Consider the following 18,220-nt stretch of genomic DNA (forward strand, 5'->3'; position numbering starts at 1 on the left):
GCTGTGAAGTTCTTTTTTTTTTTTTTAAGATTTATTTATTTTATTACAAAGCCAGATATACAGAGAGGAGGAGAGACAGAGAGGAAGATCTTCCGTCCGATGTTTCACTCCCCAAGTGAGCCGCAACGGGTCAATGCACACCAATCCGAAGCCGGGAACCTGGAACCTCTTCCGGGTCTCCCACACGGGTGCAGGGTGCCAATGCATTGGGCCGTCCTCGACTGCTTTCCCAGGCCACAGGCAGGGAGCTAGATGGGAAGTGGAGCTTCCGGGATTAGAACCGGCGCCCATATGGGATCCCGGGGCTTTCAAGGCGAGGACTTTAGCCGCTAGGCCACGCCGCCGGGCCCTGTGATGTTCTTTTTTCTGTTGGGATTACTGAGAAGGCATTGGTGTTGATGCTATACGTGTTGAGTGGCCAAGGACAATGTCCGCATCCTATGTGCACCTTACACAAAGAGAATGTGCATCATCTTGACCTGGTTCACCCAGCTCAGAGTTGGTTTCCATGCCAAGTGTATTGTAAATGTTGGCTGGGAACTCTATCAATGCTATGATGATATAGCGTGAATATGATAACTATGTGTCTATTTACTTATTATTATGTCTGTGTTTGAAGAACAAAGACTACAAATGTCTCATGGAGAAACTGACTAATCTGGAAGGAGTCTACAACTCTGAGACTGAGAAACTACGGAATGACTTAGAGCGTCTTCAGCTAAGCGAGGAGGAAGCCAAGGTTGCCACCGGACGTGTTCTTAGTCTGCAGGAAGAAATTGCCAAGCTCCGGAAAGATCTGGAACAGACTCAATCAGAGAAAAAGTCCATTGAGGAACGTGCAGATAAATACAAGCAAGAAACTGAACAGGTGGGAGCTAAAGTCCACGTCCCCCTCTGTGTCTTCCATATAGGAAAATTGCTGTCATGTTAACCTGACCCGTGAGGTTTGGTGTTCGCTTTAAATGAGGATATAACAGACTTTTTTTTAACTTGGCTCATTGTTCTTCAGTTGTGTTTTCCAAGTGTTTCTCTCACATGATCAACAACAGAGTCAAAGCATTACTTGAAACATAGTATTATGGCCAAATGCCTACCACTGTGGTGTGTGTTCTATTGCTGTAACAAAATGCCAGAGTGACTAATTAAAAATTGTTTATTTACCTTGTGGTTCTAGACCAGAGGTGAGAAACCTTTCTTTCTACCAAGGGCCATTTGGATATTCATAACATCTTTCATGAGGCATGTGAAATTATCAACAGAAAGCCTGCTATGGATTTATTGAATTTCGAATGCTCCCCCTCCAGGTGACTTCACAGGGCCAGACCAGATGGTTCTGGGCTAGACGTTCCCCACTATGTTCCACAGGCTGAGAAGTCAAGAGCAATGGTAGTGTCCCCCTGAGGGGGTTTGAGACCAAGCCAGCGTGCCAGAGGCTGCTGCATCCATAACAGACACTCACACTCCCTCAACCACCCAGTGAACAGATTAATACATTTGTTAGAGCAGAGCTCTCCTAACCCAGTTGCCGCCCCCAAATCCCACCTCCAAAGGCTGTTAACATGATGATTTGCTAACTATGTTTCCAACACATGAATCTTGGAGCATCCATTCTAACCATAACACATAACTGTGCAGTCTTTTTCTTTAAATAAAATCTGGATGGCATGTAGGCTTCTTTTTCTTAAGATTAAGACATAAATGAAGCTATGAACTGTCAATACCTGATTGTGCATCCTTGTGGAAACCTGAATTAAGGTTGTGTGAAATAGTCCAAATGTCTGCACAATAATCTCAGCCAAGAGCTACTGTGCAGATAAAACCATTTCCTTCCCTGAGCCCCTCCCCACCAAAATACCATACATACCGTCTCGTCAGTGCTTTTGTTTCTCAAATGTATATAACCTATATAAGAACCTCATGAAGTACAAATAACATCAAGTTCTCAAGCAGTGGTAACATATATTGTTCAGATGTTTGTAAAAGTACATCTACTTAAGGCTTACTAGAAAAAAGTCATTGATTTTCAGAGATTCCACTGGGATGACCCTCTTGAAGCTGAAGCTGAATTGACTACGTCAGCTGTAACTGCTGGCACGATTGCTGATGTGTTTTCTCTACTGGCTTGCCAAGTATTTGCAGTAAGATCCTCCGCAGGAGCCATGTATACGACAGGTAGCGTTAGCTAGCCAGTCAGCTTGCAAAGCAGAATCTGTATCAAACAATTCCTCCTGTGTCTCCAGGAGATCTGGACCCTGCGTATGGAAACAGCAATGCCACTATGTAATATTGTTGTGGCATGGCAACTTTATTCTGTCAAAATACAAATATACATTCAAAAGGATGCTGTTGAGTGCTTAAGATTCTCCTCTCCTCCTTGAAATCTCCATGGCCACGGACACTTTGCTCAGTGCTTCTGGATCAATAGAGTATCTGACCTCTGTGGTAACAATTCCCTTTCTTCTTCAAAGCCGAGTCCTTGCTTTTCTAGTCTGGTAGGCTAGTGAACAGAGTCAGATTTCTTTTCTTTTTTCTTTTTCCATTTCATTGTTTTCTGTAATTCAGAGGGATAGTAGTAGGCACTGTCATTAATCCTTTTGCTGGAGTATAGTAGTAATGAACCAATGAAAACATTCTACTGTACAGTCAGCTTTGTTGGCCAGAGAATTACATTTTCTGTCACTCTGGTCAAGGAGATCAGAAGTGGCACTGGGGCTGTGGCTCTTGGCCAAGAATATATGTCAGAAACTGCTGGGGAGTTGTGTTTTTTTTTTTTTTTAAGATTTATTTTTATTGCACAATCAGATATATAGAGAGGAGGAAAGACAGAGAGCAAGATTTTCCGTCCACTGATTCACTCTCCAAGTGGCTACAAGAGCTGCAGCTGTGCCAATCCAAAGCCAGGAGCCAGGAGCTTCTTCTGGGTCTCCCATGTGGGTGCAGAGTCCCAAGGCTTTGGGCTGTCCTTGACTGCTTTCCCAGGCCACAAGCAGGGAGCTGGAAGGAAGTGAGGCCATCAGGATTAGAACCAGCATCCATATGGTATCCCGGCACATGCAAGGCAAGGACTTTAGCCACTAGGCTATCGCACCAGGCCCCACTGGGGAATTTTTAGAAAGACTCTTTTTGGGCAGGTAGGTACATTTTGAAAAAGCATCACAGGTGATTAATTGCATGCCCCTGATGTAGAACAGCTTCCCTTCAGCGCATGCAGAGAACAGTCTTGTCTCCTAAGAGCAGATGTCAAGCCTATGTTGGGATGGAGGGATGAGATCGGGCTGGTCACAAGTTCACTTTCTGGACTGACACTGTGGCACAGAGCTGTATCTGCTTTCCTTGTCTCTGGGGATCCCTTGTCTCGGTGCCATCTCTCCCTGTCTCTGAACTCTGGCACAACTAAAGGCTTCTTTTTTTTTTTTTAAAAGATTTATTCGTTTTATTACAGCCAGATATACACAGAGGAGGAGAGACAGAGAGGAAGATCTTCCATCCGATGATTCACTCCCCAAGTGAGCCGCAATGGCCCATGCTGCGCCGATCCAAAGCCAGGAACCTGGAACCTCTTCCAGGTCTCCCACGCGGGTGCAGGGTCCCAGTGCATTGGGCCATCCTCAACTGCTTTCCCAGGCCACAGGCAGGGAGCTGGATGGGAAGTGGAGCTGCCGGGATTAGAACCGGCACCCATATGGGATCCCGGGGCTTTCAAGGCGAGGACTTTAGCCGCTAGACCACGCCGCCGGGCCCCAACTAAAGGCTTCTATACCACCTTTCTCTCTATTGTTAAAGCTCTTGCTTTGAGAATTCCTTGAACTTATTCTTACGGAAAGGAGATCAGATTTCACTGATCACAAGCATATAGTTATTCTCAAGATGAGCTGGGTAACTTATGTACCATGCAGTTACCTTTGGTTTTGATGTTTGTTTTCTAGGAATTTTGATCCAATAGGGAACTAGAAAGTAAAGACTCACTGCTGTTTAAAAATGGTGATTATGGATATGCTTATATGTATGCTTATTTCCCCTCCCTCTTTTTAAAAATGTGCAGCGCTCATTTCAAGGGTGGATTCACTCTTCAATTTGCAAAAGTCAATGAAGGGGACATTCCCTTTCTCAAGACAAATAGCAGGAAGTATGCTTGAAAGATTCTGATGATTTCAAAAGTGGTAAAGGATTCATACCCTTAGTCACCTCCTTGATGTCTTCACTTGTATCACAAACACACATAAGTTTTGTACCAGATGTTGAGGTTCAAAGATATTATGACTGCTTCAAAAGTGAACACTAGCGAGGTACCAGGCAATTGCTAGATATTCAAGGCACAAAGTAAAACAAAGCCCACCCACAACCCTTGCCCTCTGGGACTTTTTAGTCTATTTGAGAAGTCATTCCAAAAATGACCTTTTAGAGTTTTATAATAGCCCACAGAAAAGATGTCTAATGATGGGAGTTTGCAGGAAGACTTTCTGGAGGGGGTGACACTGGGGCCAGCATCAGAGCAGGCCTGAACGCACCAAGGCAGAGGCGTGCGGCTCAGAAATGATGGACGTGGCGAGTGAGCGCTGTGTGGCCTCCTCACATGGAGTAGGGTGGCTCCCTTTGTTGAGCCATTTCAGATTGTTGTTTCATTTTACAGCTAGTATCAAGTCTGAAGGAAGAAAATACTTTGCTGAAGCAGGAAAAAGAGACCCTCAACCACCGTATCGTGGAACAGGCTAAAGAGATGACAGGTAAGGCCTTGGAGCACCCTCAACAGCAAGTTTTCCAAGTTACATTATTTTGTCAATGTCAGCACTACTCGGAGCTTAGCTGTTAAAATGTTGAGGCTGTCATCAGTAAGTTTGCAAAATTCTGAGAGGCAGGATCTCCAGATGTAAACCTGATTTCTTGATTCTAAATGCAAATTATTATTCAGTCAAAATCATCTGTAATTTTCAAAAAATTAATTTGTTCTGTAAGTGTGATTTAACATTGCTATGGTTTATAGGATTGCTATTGATTTGGTAAGAGCTTCTGAGCTAATATGAATGTGTGTGTATTATTTTATTTATTTTGTTAGCATCAATTAGTGGTAGAAGTAAAAGGGAGGGATTGGCACCAGGATGTGTGTAGAAATAACCAGCAGAATGTGTTTTCAATGTGCTATCCAAAAGAAAAGACCAAAATATTCTAAAATTTCAGGATGTAGCATTAGGATAATGATCGTTTCTTAGAAATATTGAGGAAACTGAGGGGAAAAATACCTGTTTCTCAGACAAATTAATGAGATCAGTTGATAGGGTTCTTTGGAGAAGCAGAACCAGACTTATAGATGTAGCTGCATGAGAAGGGCGTTATTGAGGGAATTGGCTCCCGTGATTACAGAAGCTAAGAAGCCCCGCAGTAAGTGTCTGCAAGCTGGAGGATGAAGGGAAGCAGGAGTATGGCTAGGTGCAAGTCAGAAGGCCCCCAAACCAGGGAAGCTGAATGCTTAAATGTAAGGCCAAAGAATGAGTCTGGGACAGGCACTGGGAATGTTCCAGTACCAAAAACCAGACACTGGAGTTCTGAGGACCAAGTCAGAAGGAGGGCGTTCTTGCTGCACAGGGAGCAGGGATTCACCATTGCTCGGCAGTAGTGTACCAGCAGGGCCCAGCCAACTGGATGGTGCCCACCATGTTACTCACGTCTTGCCCTCTGAGTCCTTAGACTCAATACCAGCCTCATAGACACACCCTGAGGTGACACTTTACCAGCAGTCTAGGTGTCCCTTAATCCAGTCCATATCGACACCTACAGTGAGCCACCTCAAGTGCTAAGTGTGGGATGGAATTAGAATCTCAACATTAAATGGTCTGAAAGGAAATTCAAACTAAAGAGGAGAAAGAAAATGAGCCTGACGATGCCCAATAGGACTGGGAACAGAAGCTTCTGTGCTTTCCCTACACAGCTTTCTTCCCAGTTAGAGAGGGAAGGAGAAAAAGTAGGGGCAAAGTAAGGGAAAAAGAGAAAAGTTGAATTCATGAGCATAACTAAGGAATAAGATGAAGGGAAGAGTTCAGAAAGAAAACTGAGAGAAAAGAACTGAGTCACCAGGGTTATGGAAGGAAGGCTGCCTGAGTGCAGAGTGTGATGGAAGGCCCAGAATGATGAAACTGCTTATGAGGAAATATTCAGTGTTATTTGCAATTGACTTATAACAACAAGAAATAGCAATGTATTTGCCTAGGGGAGATTAGTTGGCGGCCTTGGAGCTGCTTCTGCAAACTGGTGAGAATTAAAAGCAATTTATAGCATTGGCTTAGAGGTAAATATTTTCATTCATTTATTCACAAATGATGAAAGCTGTGCTTTAGAGAAACACTGTGGTGGGCACCAGAGAGCAGTTGTAACACTTCACGGCCCTTGTCCCCTGGGGTTCACCAACAAAGAAATGGAGCGGCAGTAGAAGCAGTGGGACAGGTCAAGACACAGCCTCAAACTGTAATGGTCAGAACGGTAGTAGAAAGACTGATATTGTAAGTGTGACTGGTTGGCTCTCTGAGTGAAAATGAGACTTGAGGTTTTTTTTGCATCTATGGTCAGGGGCTAATCTCCAGTCTGCAGACCATAGACTAGGCAAGTGCAAGCCACTGATAGCAGGGAGGGAGGAGCGAAGGAGACACATGGAAGTCAGGTTCCTGCCGCAGCACACGGGGAGGTGCCTGCAAAGAAGTCTGCACACAGAGGACCAGGCCTGAAGGCTTTCTCCAGATAGGCATGGGGCTTCTTGAGAGAGCCCACTGATGTGGACAAAAGTATTTTGTGCATAGCCTAAAACAGACTATCATCAGAGCAAAATCTTCTACTTATTAGATAGTAGCTAATGGCAGTTTACCACGGACGTGCTGTAACCAGTGTATAAACCGTTGGAGTTAAGGCTGTGGTACACAGAATTCAGTAGGATGACTTGTATTATTAATAAATTTTATCACTTGTGATCATTTTTGGGGGGAAAATATTTTCCTTAAAAAGCAGTGAGACAGAAAAAGCCCTCACCAACCAGTTAATGCCCCAAATGCCCTTAGTGGCCCCGGGCCAGGCTGGAGGCCAGAGATGGGCACCAGGAATTTAATCCAGATCTCCCTTTTGGATGGGTGGAACTCAGTCACTTGAGCCATCACTGCTGCTTTCCAGGGTCTACATTAGCAGGAAGCCAGAGCTGAGTATCAAACCCCAGCACTCCAGTGAGAAACAGAAACACCTTAACCGGAGTCCTAACTGCTAGGCTAAACATGTCTCTGGTCGCATTTGGCCTGCATACACTAAAATCAGAGTGGCACTGAAAGGGAAATCTCCTAAAAATGTGATGGCAGTTTAATTATTTATGCTTTTGATGGAGCCTTCTTTCATACACACACATATATACATACATATATATATATTCTTTCTTTCGTCCTTGCTTCCTCTCTCTCTCTCTCTTACTCTGTCTCTCTTTCTTTCAGAAACAATGGAGAAAAAGTTAGTAGAAGAAACGAAACAACTGGAACTTGACCTTAATGATGAAAGGCTGAGGTATCAGAACCTTCTGAATGAATTCAGTCGCCTGGAAGAACGATATGATGACCTCAAGGAAGAGATGAGCCTGATGGTGGTGAGTCAAACACTGTCACTTTTGTTAAGCAAGTCATTTAAACATATACAGAAATAAGAATAGTGGAACTTGCCTCCACAGATGCCAATGAGGCTATCCCTCCAATTCCACTGCCCACCCCATCCAGTTCTTCAGATTACCATAAAGCAAACCTCAGATATATCTCATAGTATGTCAGTGAAGCAAAACACTAAAGACTAGACTCTAAAATAGAATAATGTCAGTGCATCAGGATTTAATTTTATATGTTGAGTGACTTACTGTAACATTTGCATATAAAGTACGTGCTTATATAATTGAATGTTTTCTTGAGTGCATTGTAGTATGATTTCAAAGATATATTCCTAGAGAAATAACTCAGCCTCTGTTTTTTAAGAAATTATCTTACCTACTTCAAGAACTGGTCTGCATTGGCCAGTGTCCCTCTTTGCACCTGCTGTAGTTCTGCACCCTCTCCCCATCTGCTTGTCCCACCATCAGGAAAGAGTCCCCCAACTCTCTCATTCCCTACAGCTGTCAGCTTTAAAGGTAACTGATGCTACAAATGCCAGAAATGTCCTGAAATCACTCGTATAAAGCATAAGGTAACATCCTATCTGTGAAGTAGAGTGTTTGCTTCGAATTTCGCTTCTTTCTGGATCTGTTGACAGAGTTCTTTAGAATGTGACACTTAAAAAGTCAAAAGAGATTATGTAACACAAAGGAAATGTTCCCATCCCCTTGCAGATGAGAAAATCTAGTCCAGAGGGGTGAAAAAGCAAATGCGACTCCCACATTGAATTATTTCAAACTTCATTGCTCTACTTTGATTTGTATGTGACAGAGTAGGAATAGTTCACCAAAATGCCTATAATTGATGAATCTGGGGGACCTTATTCAGGCTTGTCTTCCTTGTTCGCCGTGCTGCATTAGGCCCCACGTTGAAACCTTCCTGCACTACATCATGTCCTTCTCAGCTATCTCTAGAGTCAGTTTTCTCTCTAACTTTCCTCTCCCAGGAAGTCTATCCTGCACTGTATTTTTATTCACTCTGTTTACTGGATAACCAGGTCAACAGGTATACTTAACCCATTTCACTTAATTTGGAACTAGACTTTTTATCCCACTGAATGGTTCCAATACTGCCAGTTACTCAGGATGTCAATAAATGATGTTGCAGAAGAAATGATTTTGAGATCTAATAAGTGCAATAATCCAAATGTGCTTAAACAAGTTAAAGGTTTTTTTTTTTCCTACAGGACACCTTGAATGTTTTAATAGTGTGTGCTTGTAAAGCTCATAAAAACAAGCAAGACAAGCATGCGTGGTGTTTATGCCACATTTGTAGCCTGTGCAAAAGACATCTGAGAAGTTACTGATCTCTTCAGCCTGCCAGATAGCCTTCTCTCTGGAAACATCTCTCCAGGAATGGCACTCCTCCAGCAGCTCCTTGCCTTGCCGGTTGTCCACTCTGTTCCCACCTTTGCCCTAGAGAAAATTATCCACTGGATTTTTTTTTCTCAACCCTTATTGGTCTCCGTTGTGTGCCTGTGATTCATTGTGGTTCCTCCTGGGTCACCAATTGCCCAGAGAAGGAAGAGAGAAAAAAGTAGAGAAAGGAAGATCAGAGAGGAATTGCTTCCTACTCGGCCCTTATTAGGTCTCTACCATCAGATCGTAGTCTTTTCAGAGGATATCTATTATGAAAAAAAATATGACTTCACAATTTAGAACTAAAATATTTTTAATTTAAATTGTATTTTTTAAAAGATTTATTAATTTTTATTGGAAAGTCAAATATACAGAGAGGAGGAGAGACAGAAAGGAAGATCTCTGTCGATTCACTCCCCAAGTGACTGCAATGGCCAGTGCTGCACCAATCCAAAGCAGGAGCCAGGAACTTCTTCTAGGTCTCCAATGCAGGTGCAGGGTCCCAAGGCTGTGGGCCGTCCTCAACTGCTTTCCCAGGCCACAAACAGGGAGCTGGATGGAAAGTGGAGCTGCCTATATTAGAACTGGTGCCCATATGGGATCCCAGCACATTAAAGGCTAGGACTTTAGCTGCTAGGCCATGCCACTGGGCCCTAATTTAAACTTTAAATGTTTCTAAATTTTAAATATTTGCAATTTAGGACAACCTTAGAATATGAATGGTAGTATCTTATAAGGTTTAGTAGGACTTTATAAGTAACAGATATTTTGCCAATATTTCATTAACACTATTCTGCAAATGGAGCTCTCCCTGTTGCAGCCAAGTGCTATAAGACATTCTGCAGTAAACTCCTCAAAGGGTGGAGGAAACCATAGGAAAGAGAACTAAGCGACTGTCACAAGGGCCTGTCATCATCTATGGGAATCTATATGGCCACACATGGACCGAAGAACATAGGGATTTAATAGTATCACCAAGTACCAGATCCAGAGATACTGACCAAAGTACAAGAAGTGTTGCGGGATTTTTCTTTGAAACATACAATTGTTCAGGCAGTGTGGACAGGGCAAAGCTAATGAGGAAGAGACTGGTCAAGAGTTAAGGTGTTTCACGTCAACATTGAAAGGATAATAATGCAAGGAAATCCAGATCCGAGAAGTATCTAAAGATGAATTAATTCCAGAGTGAGGAGAGAATTCAGCATGTCAGCAGTGGGGTTTTTAGTGTGCAAAGGTGATAAAACAGAGACGAGAGAGAGAGAGAGAGAGAGAAATACAGATAAGGAACAGCATACAGGCAAGAAGTGAAGTGCTGATGTTGGAGAAGAACATGATAATTGAGTCAAGTATCCTTATTATTGAATGCTACAAGAACAGGGAAATGGAATTTAGGGAACTGAAAAATCACCAGGAAGGAAGTAACTGAGTTACTCCATGGATCTAGCAGTTATACTAGAGTGCTTATATGCCAGGCACAAGACAAGCTCTGTTTGCACACTCTTGCTGAATCCTCACATACATTCTAGAGCTACATATTATCCCTTTCTTGCCAGTGGCGGAACTAAGGCCAGGAGGCGCCGGGTAAGGACAAGTAAATGGCAGAGCTGAAATGCCTGCCCATCCTTCTCACTTCTCAGGCCTTAAGCACTTCCCTGTGTGGAAAAGTTCCATTGAAAAGCATAGACAGTATTGCTTCTGTTCACCTTGTGGTAATCAGTGTTGCATGATAAGTAAATATAGGAAAACAGGGATCTCTTTTTTAACAAGTAAATTAAGAATAATTGTGCTGGTGTTTACATGCACCATGTGTTTCTTAATGTTGCATCCAGCATATAAATAAACTCCATCCCACATTACTGTGGACTTGGGCTGAGAATTTTAATATAAAGGCCCCTGTTTGTAAATAGAAGATTTTTTTCATATGGTCATTCCTGCCTTTAGTGTACAACCCTGCTTCTGGATATTTCAGATATCAGGGCATGGCCAGGGACTAAACATTGGAATAACACGTGAGCTGATCTGAGAGGCTTTTAGGTATCCCTGAGTGAGTCTTCTGTCTATAAACCTGAATGTTGGAAAAAAAAGAGGTAAAGGACTTCGTGGCTTCCAGCTCTTTTCACACAGCTAGGGGAAGAGGTAAAGCAAACTGGATGGTTCAGAAAGTTCTGAGGGCTTTCTGAGTGAGATTTTTTGAAAGGAAAATGAGGGACCTCTTCTGCAGGGGCACTCAGGAATGAGGAACACAGACCCGACTTTTCTGTCCTTCTTACTTCAGGTTGTTTTCTGATCTTTCCAGTTCAGAACCAAAGGGGACGTGGTTGCCTAACTTTTCTTTTTCACGTGAGCTTTCTGAACACTGATTTCACTGACACCCTACAAATGTTCCCAAAATGTCACCAGCAGCCCCTAAATCAATAACGTAGGGATCTAAATAGGATTCTATAGGTAGCTTTTTTTTAGTCTCGCCTATGCTGTCTGCCCTTTCACACTATGCATTCTATAGATTTACTTCATGCCTAAATGCAACAGAAATTAGAGTTACCTGTGTGAGCCCTCACCCTCTGCCATATTCTAAAACCCATACGTACCCAGTCATTATGTGGTGCAGTGAAAATGTTTACTATTTAATACATTTTGTGAGCATTCAGATATGTTTTGTTTAATAACAACATTAAGGCCACTTGTTGAATGCTGAGGTGTCATACTTGTGCTTTATACTCAGAACTAAAAGTGTAGAATGAACTCAGCTAAAATAACAGGTGCTTTTCATTTGGGCATTCGACTTTTCAGGGGTTTTTGTCATCCTATACTAGTGCATATTTCTCTTTTATTGAAAAGATGGCCCTTTTATGGCAGTGCGGTCGAGATAGCACTGGAATCACTCATTTGGGTATCACTACAACAGGCTTGGGGGTTACAACCAATACATCTACTGTGTTAGCTGTGCCAACTTTGATGATGCTGTGTTAATGCTACCTTGCAGAATGTGCCTAAGCCCGGACACAAGAGGACAGACTCCACCCACAGCAGCAATGAGTCCGAGTATACCTTTAGCTCTGAAATTGCAGAAACTGAAGACATTCCACTGAGGACGGAGGTATGTGTTAGATATATGTTACCACAAGGAGAATGTGGCCCTGCATTAGTGACAGGACTTATTTCCATCACAGAGTAGTCAGAGTTCCCACGCATGTGACATTTGTTTTGAGTTGTTTCTTTTAAGTGACTATTGGATGTCTAATGAGCTGGATGTACACATAATTACCACATGCATTTCTTGAAATACATTTTAATTGTATTTTTTGAAATAGTATGTTGTTTTCACTTTTGGAAAGGATCAGGAATAGCTCAGTTATAATGAGTCTGATGGGTACATGTCTGAAAAAAAATCCCATCAGTTATGATGTTGGAGCAGGTGGCCCTCTGGGGGCAAAGGCTGAGCTTCTAGACTAAGAGAATTCATTGCAGTCTGATCCTGGGCAGGAGCAGTGTCGTGGTAATGATTGCATTTTAATTATAGTTTTAATGTAAATTTGATTGTGAGATTTGCCTTTTGTAGTTCCCTTTTACACTTTACCATGATCTATACTGAAAATATACTTTTTTAGGAATTTATTTCAGACTGAAGTAAATTATTTAAAAAGTTAAGTCATCTGTTTTTGAAACGATAAATATTGGTGCCTAAGAGTTTAGCAAAGCTGAAAATGCCTTAGTCTGATGTCAGTCTTTTACCAAAATAATTTTCTTCCACAAAAATATGTGGAAAATAGTTTAGAAATCTGCTTTGATTTTTTATGTCGTGTGGTATGAGATGAAAACCAGACATTACTATAGCTTTAAAACAATAGTTAACTTTAAGCTTGTTTCTGGCCAGTTCTCAGATTTTGTTGAATACAATGTTAGTGTCAGTGATAGGTAATTCATGCACAGGTTGTTCCATTGTTATATTCTATTCTTTGCAAACGGCCACATAAGAAATAACCAGCTTCTGGCATGATAGCTGAAGAAAACTGAGTGGTGCTTTTATGTCTTGTCTTAGTTTTAAGCATACAAAGTTTCTGCCCACTCAGTCAATGAATTTTGAGGAAAATTGTCTTTATCGTAGGAATGTCTTGCAGTTGCACTCACATACATGAGATCTGTCTCCTCGGCAGCCGGCAAGTGTGTCTGAGAGTGTAGACGATGCCAGGCCTCCTCAGGCTAGACCAAGAACGGATCCAGTGTCAGTTCTGCCACACTGTAGTCGAAGCAATTCACAGATTCAAGGAGGAAAGGCACGTGCATCAGGAGAAACCGTTGGTCATGGACTTTGGAGATTACCACAGAGTTAGACTTTGAAAATTTCAAAAGCAGGACTTGAGAGAAGCCTTCCGTGGAGAGGGGAGCTTTAATGTTGCATCCTGTTGGTCTTTGTGAAGTGTCCTCTCCCAGTAGAGAGGAGGCGTACATTTACAGACTGTCCCCCTCCAAGTAATGCTGTTAAAGCAGTCCCTACGTGGTAGACGGGAACCAGGAAGAAGAGATGTGTGCTGAGACCTGTTCTATAATAAGCTTAGGGCAAAGAGGTCTGCTGCCGATGGCTTTGACTGAGGATATCACATCTTTAAACTAAAAAAATCTTACGGACTTTACCTGATTTTTATTAATAGTAGCGTTTGTCAAATTCTCCATCAAATTTCCTCCAGACTATTACAGACTTGGAGGATAAGCTTTTTGTTTCTATTTCTCATCTGCTTTCTGCTGAAGTTAACGGATAGAATTGGATTTTTAAAAACTTTTATTTTAAAATTTGATTTTTATGATACAGTTCTGTAGAGTTTGGGATCCCCCCCCCAATTCTAGAATAGGATTTTTAAAAAATGAGTTAATGTCATTTGCTTGAGAGAGACATGGAGAAGGACACAGACAGACAGCCCCCATCTGCTGCTTCACTCCCCAAGTGTTTACACCAGTAAAGGCTGGGCCAGCCTGAAGCCAGGAGCCAGGAACTCCAAATCAGGTCCCCAGTGTGGATGACATGATCCCAGCTACTCAAGCCATCACCTGCTGCTTCCCAGGATGGACAGGAAGCAGGAACTAAGCAAGGACACAGGACTCAAACCCGGGTACTCATAGAGGCAGCAAATATCCCAACCATGCCAACTGACTGCCTGAGGAGTGAAATTCAGGACATTCCTCTTCTCTTTTTGGACAGTGAAGTATGATTTGCACTTTGAGTGTTAGATCTTGATATGCTATATGCCACCCTTCAAGGGCACCGACATGCCAGCTGCTAGTCATGCAGCCAGATCAAGTCATGCCTGTGAACAGTCCCTTACAACTAACTGCATATGCCCGAAATGTGGCTGAGTTTGGGGGCCAGTGTTGTCTTGACCATGAGATAGACCACAGAAGCTCTCCTCCCTGCATCTGAGTTCATTAGCTTAGCCTCAGTCTCCTCAGCTAGGAAGTACAGATGCTTCTGCTATAAGGTTAAATGAGTTAATTCATAGAAAACAGTCAAAACAGTGTCTACTACATAGGAACTGCTCAGTGCATAAATATCACAGCTGTAATAAATAGCTTCCTAATGGTCACTTTCTGACTGGATGTTTTCAGGATTAAAAGTGTGTATCCATCTAAGTCATAATAGGAACAGGGAGATGGATTATCAGAGGGAAGCTGGAAAGGAGAGAGGTGCCAGCCCAAGACTGTGCCTGGCTGGGTATCTCTGTTTCTGTTGCTTGTGAGGCTTGGGTTAAGGTTGCCTGGTTTACAGATTGTGTCTCCCAAACCCAAGGAAACATTTTAGCTCCTAAAACGTGATATTCTCAAATAACTGTTTAAGAATCTTGTGCCAGGAAAATAATGGACCTTTTTTGTTGTTAAAATAGTAGGACTCTTTTGACATTTTTGGGAACAGAATTCCAACTTTAATCATACAGCAACAGCAAAGTTTGGTACTAAAAGGTAATTAGGGGTGGGTATTAGGCATAGTGGTGAAGATGTCATTTTGTACACTCACATCCCAAGTCAGAATGCCTGGCTGCATTCCTGATTCCAGTTTCCTGTTAACACACACTCTGTGAGACAGTAAGCCATGACTTCAGTACTCTGCCATTCATGTGGGAACCCTGAATTGGGTTTCTGGGATGCAGGCTTTGGCTGGCCCCGTTCTAGCCATTGTAGGCAGTGAAGGAATGCACCAGTGGGTAGGGGATTTCTCTCTCATTCCTTTCTCCTTCCCCCTTTCCCCCTTTCCTCTCCTTCTCCACTCAAATGAATAGATAACTTACGGTTTTGACAAAGGACTCAGTGTTCTGCTACCTTCGCCAAAGCTGTGGCTGCTCCTTCATGAGTCACAGCGGTGCCTCAGTTGCTGTTTCTCTCTGGAGAACTCACCTCCTGGCTCCGCTTGCTTGGCAGCTTCCCACACTTCAGTGTCTTGGTGAGCTGGGCTTCCTTTGCTCTGGAACCATGGCTTCCTGCTTAGTCATGCCCCTTTCCTGACCGCCTTTGACTGACTACCCCAACTCTGCTTTTGTTATGCAACTTCCTCATAGGAATAATTCCAGAGTGACTGCCAAGCCTGCAGTGATAATTTTTTTGCATAAATTCTGATTTTTCTCAGTTTAGAATCTGGTTGTGGTTTTTTTTTGTTTTTGTTTTTGTTTTAGGTCAGTTTCAGAACTTTATTGTGAGAAAAGCCCTAGTTGACCATACTTAGGAAGGAAAGCAAAAACCAAACTTTAGAAGCTTTCCTGAGCCAGCTGGCCCAGTTGCCCTTATCTCTTGTGCAACATAAAGTGGACAAGCGGTCTCTTTAACTAGATGTGTCAGTAAGGACAAGAATTGGCTCCGTCTTGTCCTTGCTCCCCTCAGAGCACTCTGAAATGATGATCAGTCTTTGTCACTCAAGATATCTTGCATTTGTCAAAAGTTATCTTTTGTATTCTTCCCCCTTTTGTGTTAATATTCCTACCTATAGAATTTCATTCTTCTTTAGCAATCAGTTCAGAGCCCATTCCTTTTTATATAAGAATTTTAAGATGCCATTCAAGGTTCAAAGGAATAATTATTTTTTTGTTTTTAGCTAATTTGCTTCAGAATCTTTTTAAAAAAGATCTATTTTTTAGAAAGGCAGAATTACAGAGATAGAGGGAGAGAGGGACAGTGAGAGGTTCATTCTGCTTGTTCATTCCTCAAATGGCCACAGTGGCCAGAGGTGGGCCAGTCTGAAGCCAGGAGCCTGGAGCTTCTTCTGGATCTGCCTCATGGGTGCAGGGGCCCAAGCACGTAAGCCACCTTCTGCTGTTTCCCCCGGCCATAAGCAGGAGGTTGGGTCGAAAGTGAAGCAGTGAGGTCTCGAACCTGTGCCCATATGGAATGCTGGCACCATAGTTAGCTCCTTACTTACTGCACCACAGCGTCAGGCCCAGGAATAATTTCTAACTCATAATATTTTAGGTACTATGAGTGAAGTATTATACTCATCTGTCAGACAAAGGTTTCTGTTATATAAAAAATATAAGAGTTAAAATTTCAGGAACTTATGCATCATTAATGAATGAACAAATATTAAAAATACATAAGGTAAGTGTTAAACATTTCAAATAAGCTAAAATGTGAATATGAAACAGAAAAGTGGATTTTTTAGTGTTTGTGCTGCTGAAGCAAGCACTGAATAATGAATTTTTATGTAAATGAAATTCTGTAGTATTTTCACATTGTGGCAACATAGTCTGCATTCTGAGTCAGGATGCACTTTATGGTAAAGATGATATGGTTACCTTTTTCTTACTATTGAATCTTACAAATTAGAAATGAACAAAGTCCATGTATAATTAGTTTGTGAGCAAATAGCCTTGACACCCTATAAATGCCCACTTTCTAATTTAGTTGATTTTTCTCCATTTGTTTTGTTTTATTTTAAGATTTGGAGTAACACTGAACTTGACACTACTCCGAATTCAATAAATACCAAAAGTGGTTAATGAATACAAAATTCCTCAAAACAAATATTCATTCTATGCTATGAAGAGTCAGAGAAATACAAATTAAAATAACAGTGAAATACTATTTTGGGCCTATTAGCTGAGCTGATTTTTTTTTCAATTACTACAGTTGCTTGTATTCCAGACAAGGTGGTAGCTGCTGATGAAAACAAGCATCTATTCAATTTGGAAATTATAAATACTGCACCAATTTTTTAAATCTGTAGATGCAGAGAAAAATACTGGGTGAAAATTGGTGTTTTCTCTGCATATGAAATTATGCCTAAATTTTTCTTTATCCTGTCCTTATTTTCTAGAATTTCTTTTTTTTTTTTTTTAAAGATTTATTTATTTTTTATTACGAAGTCAGATACACAGAGAGGAGGAGAGACAGAGAGGAAGATCTTCCATCCGATGATTCACTCCCCAAGTGACCGCAACGGCCGTTGCTGCGCCGATCCGATGCTGGGAACCTGGAACCTCTTCCAGGTCTCCCATGTGGGTGCAGTGTCCCAAAGCTTTGGGCCGTCCTCGACTGCTTTCCCAGGCCACAAGCAGGGAGCTGGATGGGAAGTGGAGCTGCCGGGATTAGAACCGGCACCCATATGGGATCCCGGGACGTTCAAGGCGAGGACTTTAGCCACTAGGCCACGCTGCCGGGCCCTATTTTCTAGAATTTCTAAAAAGCTTGTTCTACTCCTATGTCAATAAGACACAGCTAAGCATCCTGTTTTATGAATAGCTAGAAAGATAAGGTTTCTGAAGCATTGAAGTAGTCTATTTTGGCCACATGTAGTTAGATGTTATTTTTACCATTTCCTCTCTATCTTGTCCATCAACAGATATGCTTTACATTAAGGCTAATGATGCAGTTATTTTCATTCTGACCTCATTAAAAGTTAAAACCTCAAGTAAGCAAGATAGCACAATTATAACACTCTGAGAACTACCATAAGGATATTTGATTCTTTCCATATCTCAGTTTTAATCAGTATGCCTTTGTTAAGCCTCAGCAGTTCTTCTGTTTTATAGCCAGTTTAAAAAAAAAGAAAAGAAAAGCCTTGAATGCTGTTAGCATATCTTTCAGTTGAAGGGCTCTGTCTGCTTTGGGTTCTCACTTTCCCCTATCAGATCTTAATAAGTGTCTGCTGGTTCTTCACCTTTTCCAAAATCATTCTATTTGATTGCAATCTGGAGTCTGCTTATTGTAAACAATTCAGATAAAGAAATG

The 18,220-nt window shown here is 41.9% G+C and overlaps 1 protein-coding gene across 4 annotated transcripts in view; it reads left to right on the forward strand.

Annotated features, from left to right (window-relative positions):
- MYO5A (myosin VA) overlaps nt 1-18,220 on the forward strand; it is a 178,140-nt gene that overhangs the window by 120,674 nt on the left and 39,246 nt on the right. For all 4 annotated transcript variants that reach the window (XM_058665833.1, XM_058665834.1, XM_058665835.1 and 1 more), the window contains exons 22-25: nt 620-868; nt 4,631-4,724; nt 7,458-7,606; nt 12,000-12,113. In XM_058665833.1, coding sequence (XP_058521816.1) covers nt 620-868; nt 4,631-4,724; nt 7,458-7,606; nt 12,000-12,113 — 606 coding nt within the window. The remainder of the gene's footprint in view (nt 1-619; nt 869-4,630; nt 4,725-7,457; nt 7,607-11,999; nt 12,114-18,220) is intronic.

This window comes from Ochotona princeps, chromosome 6 (assembly GCF_030435755.1).
Source record: "Ochotona princeps isolate mOchPri1 chromosome 6, mOchPri1.hap1, whole genome shotgun sequence".
Lineage (NCBI taxonomy): Eukaryota > Metazoa > Chordata > Mammalia > Lagomorpha > Ochotonidae > Ochotona > Ochotona princeps.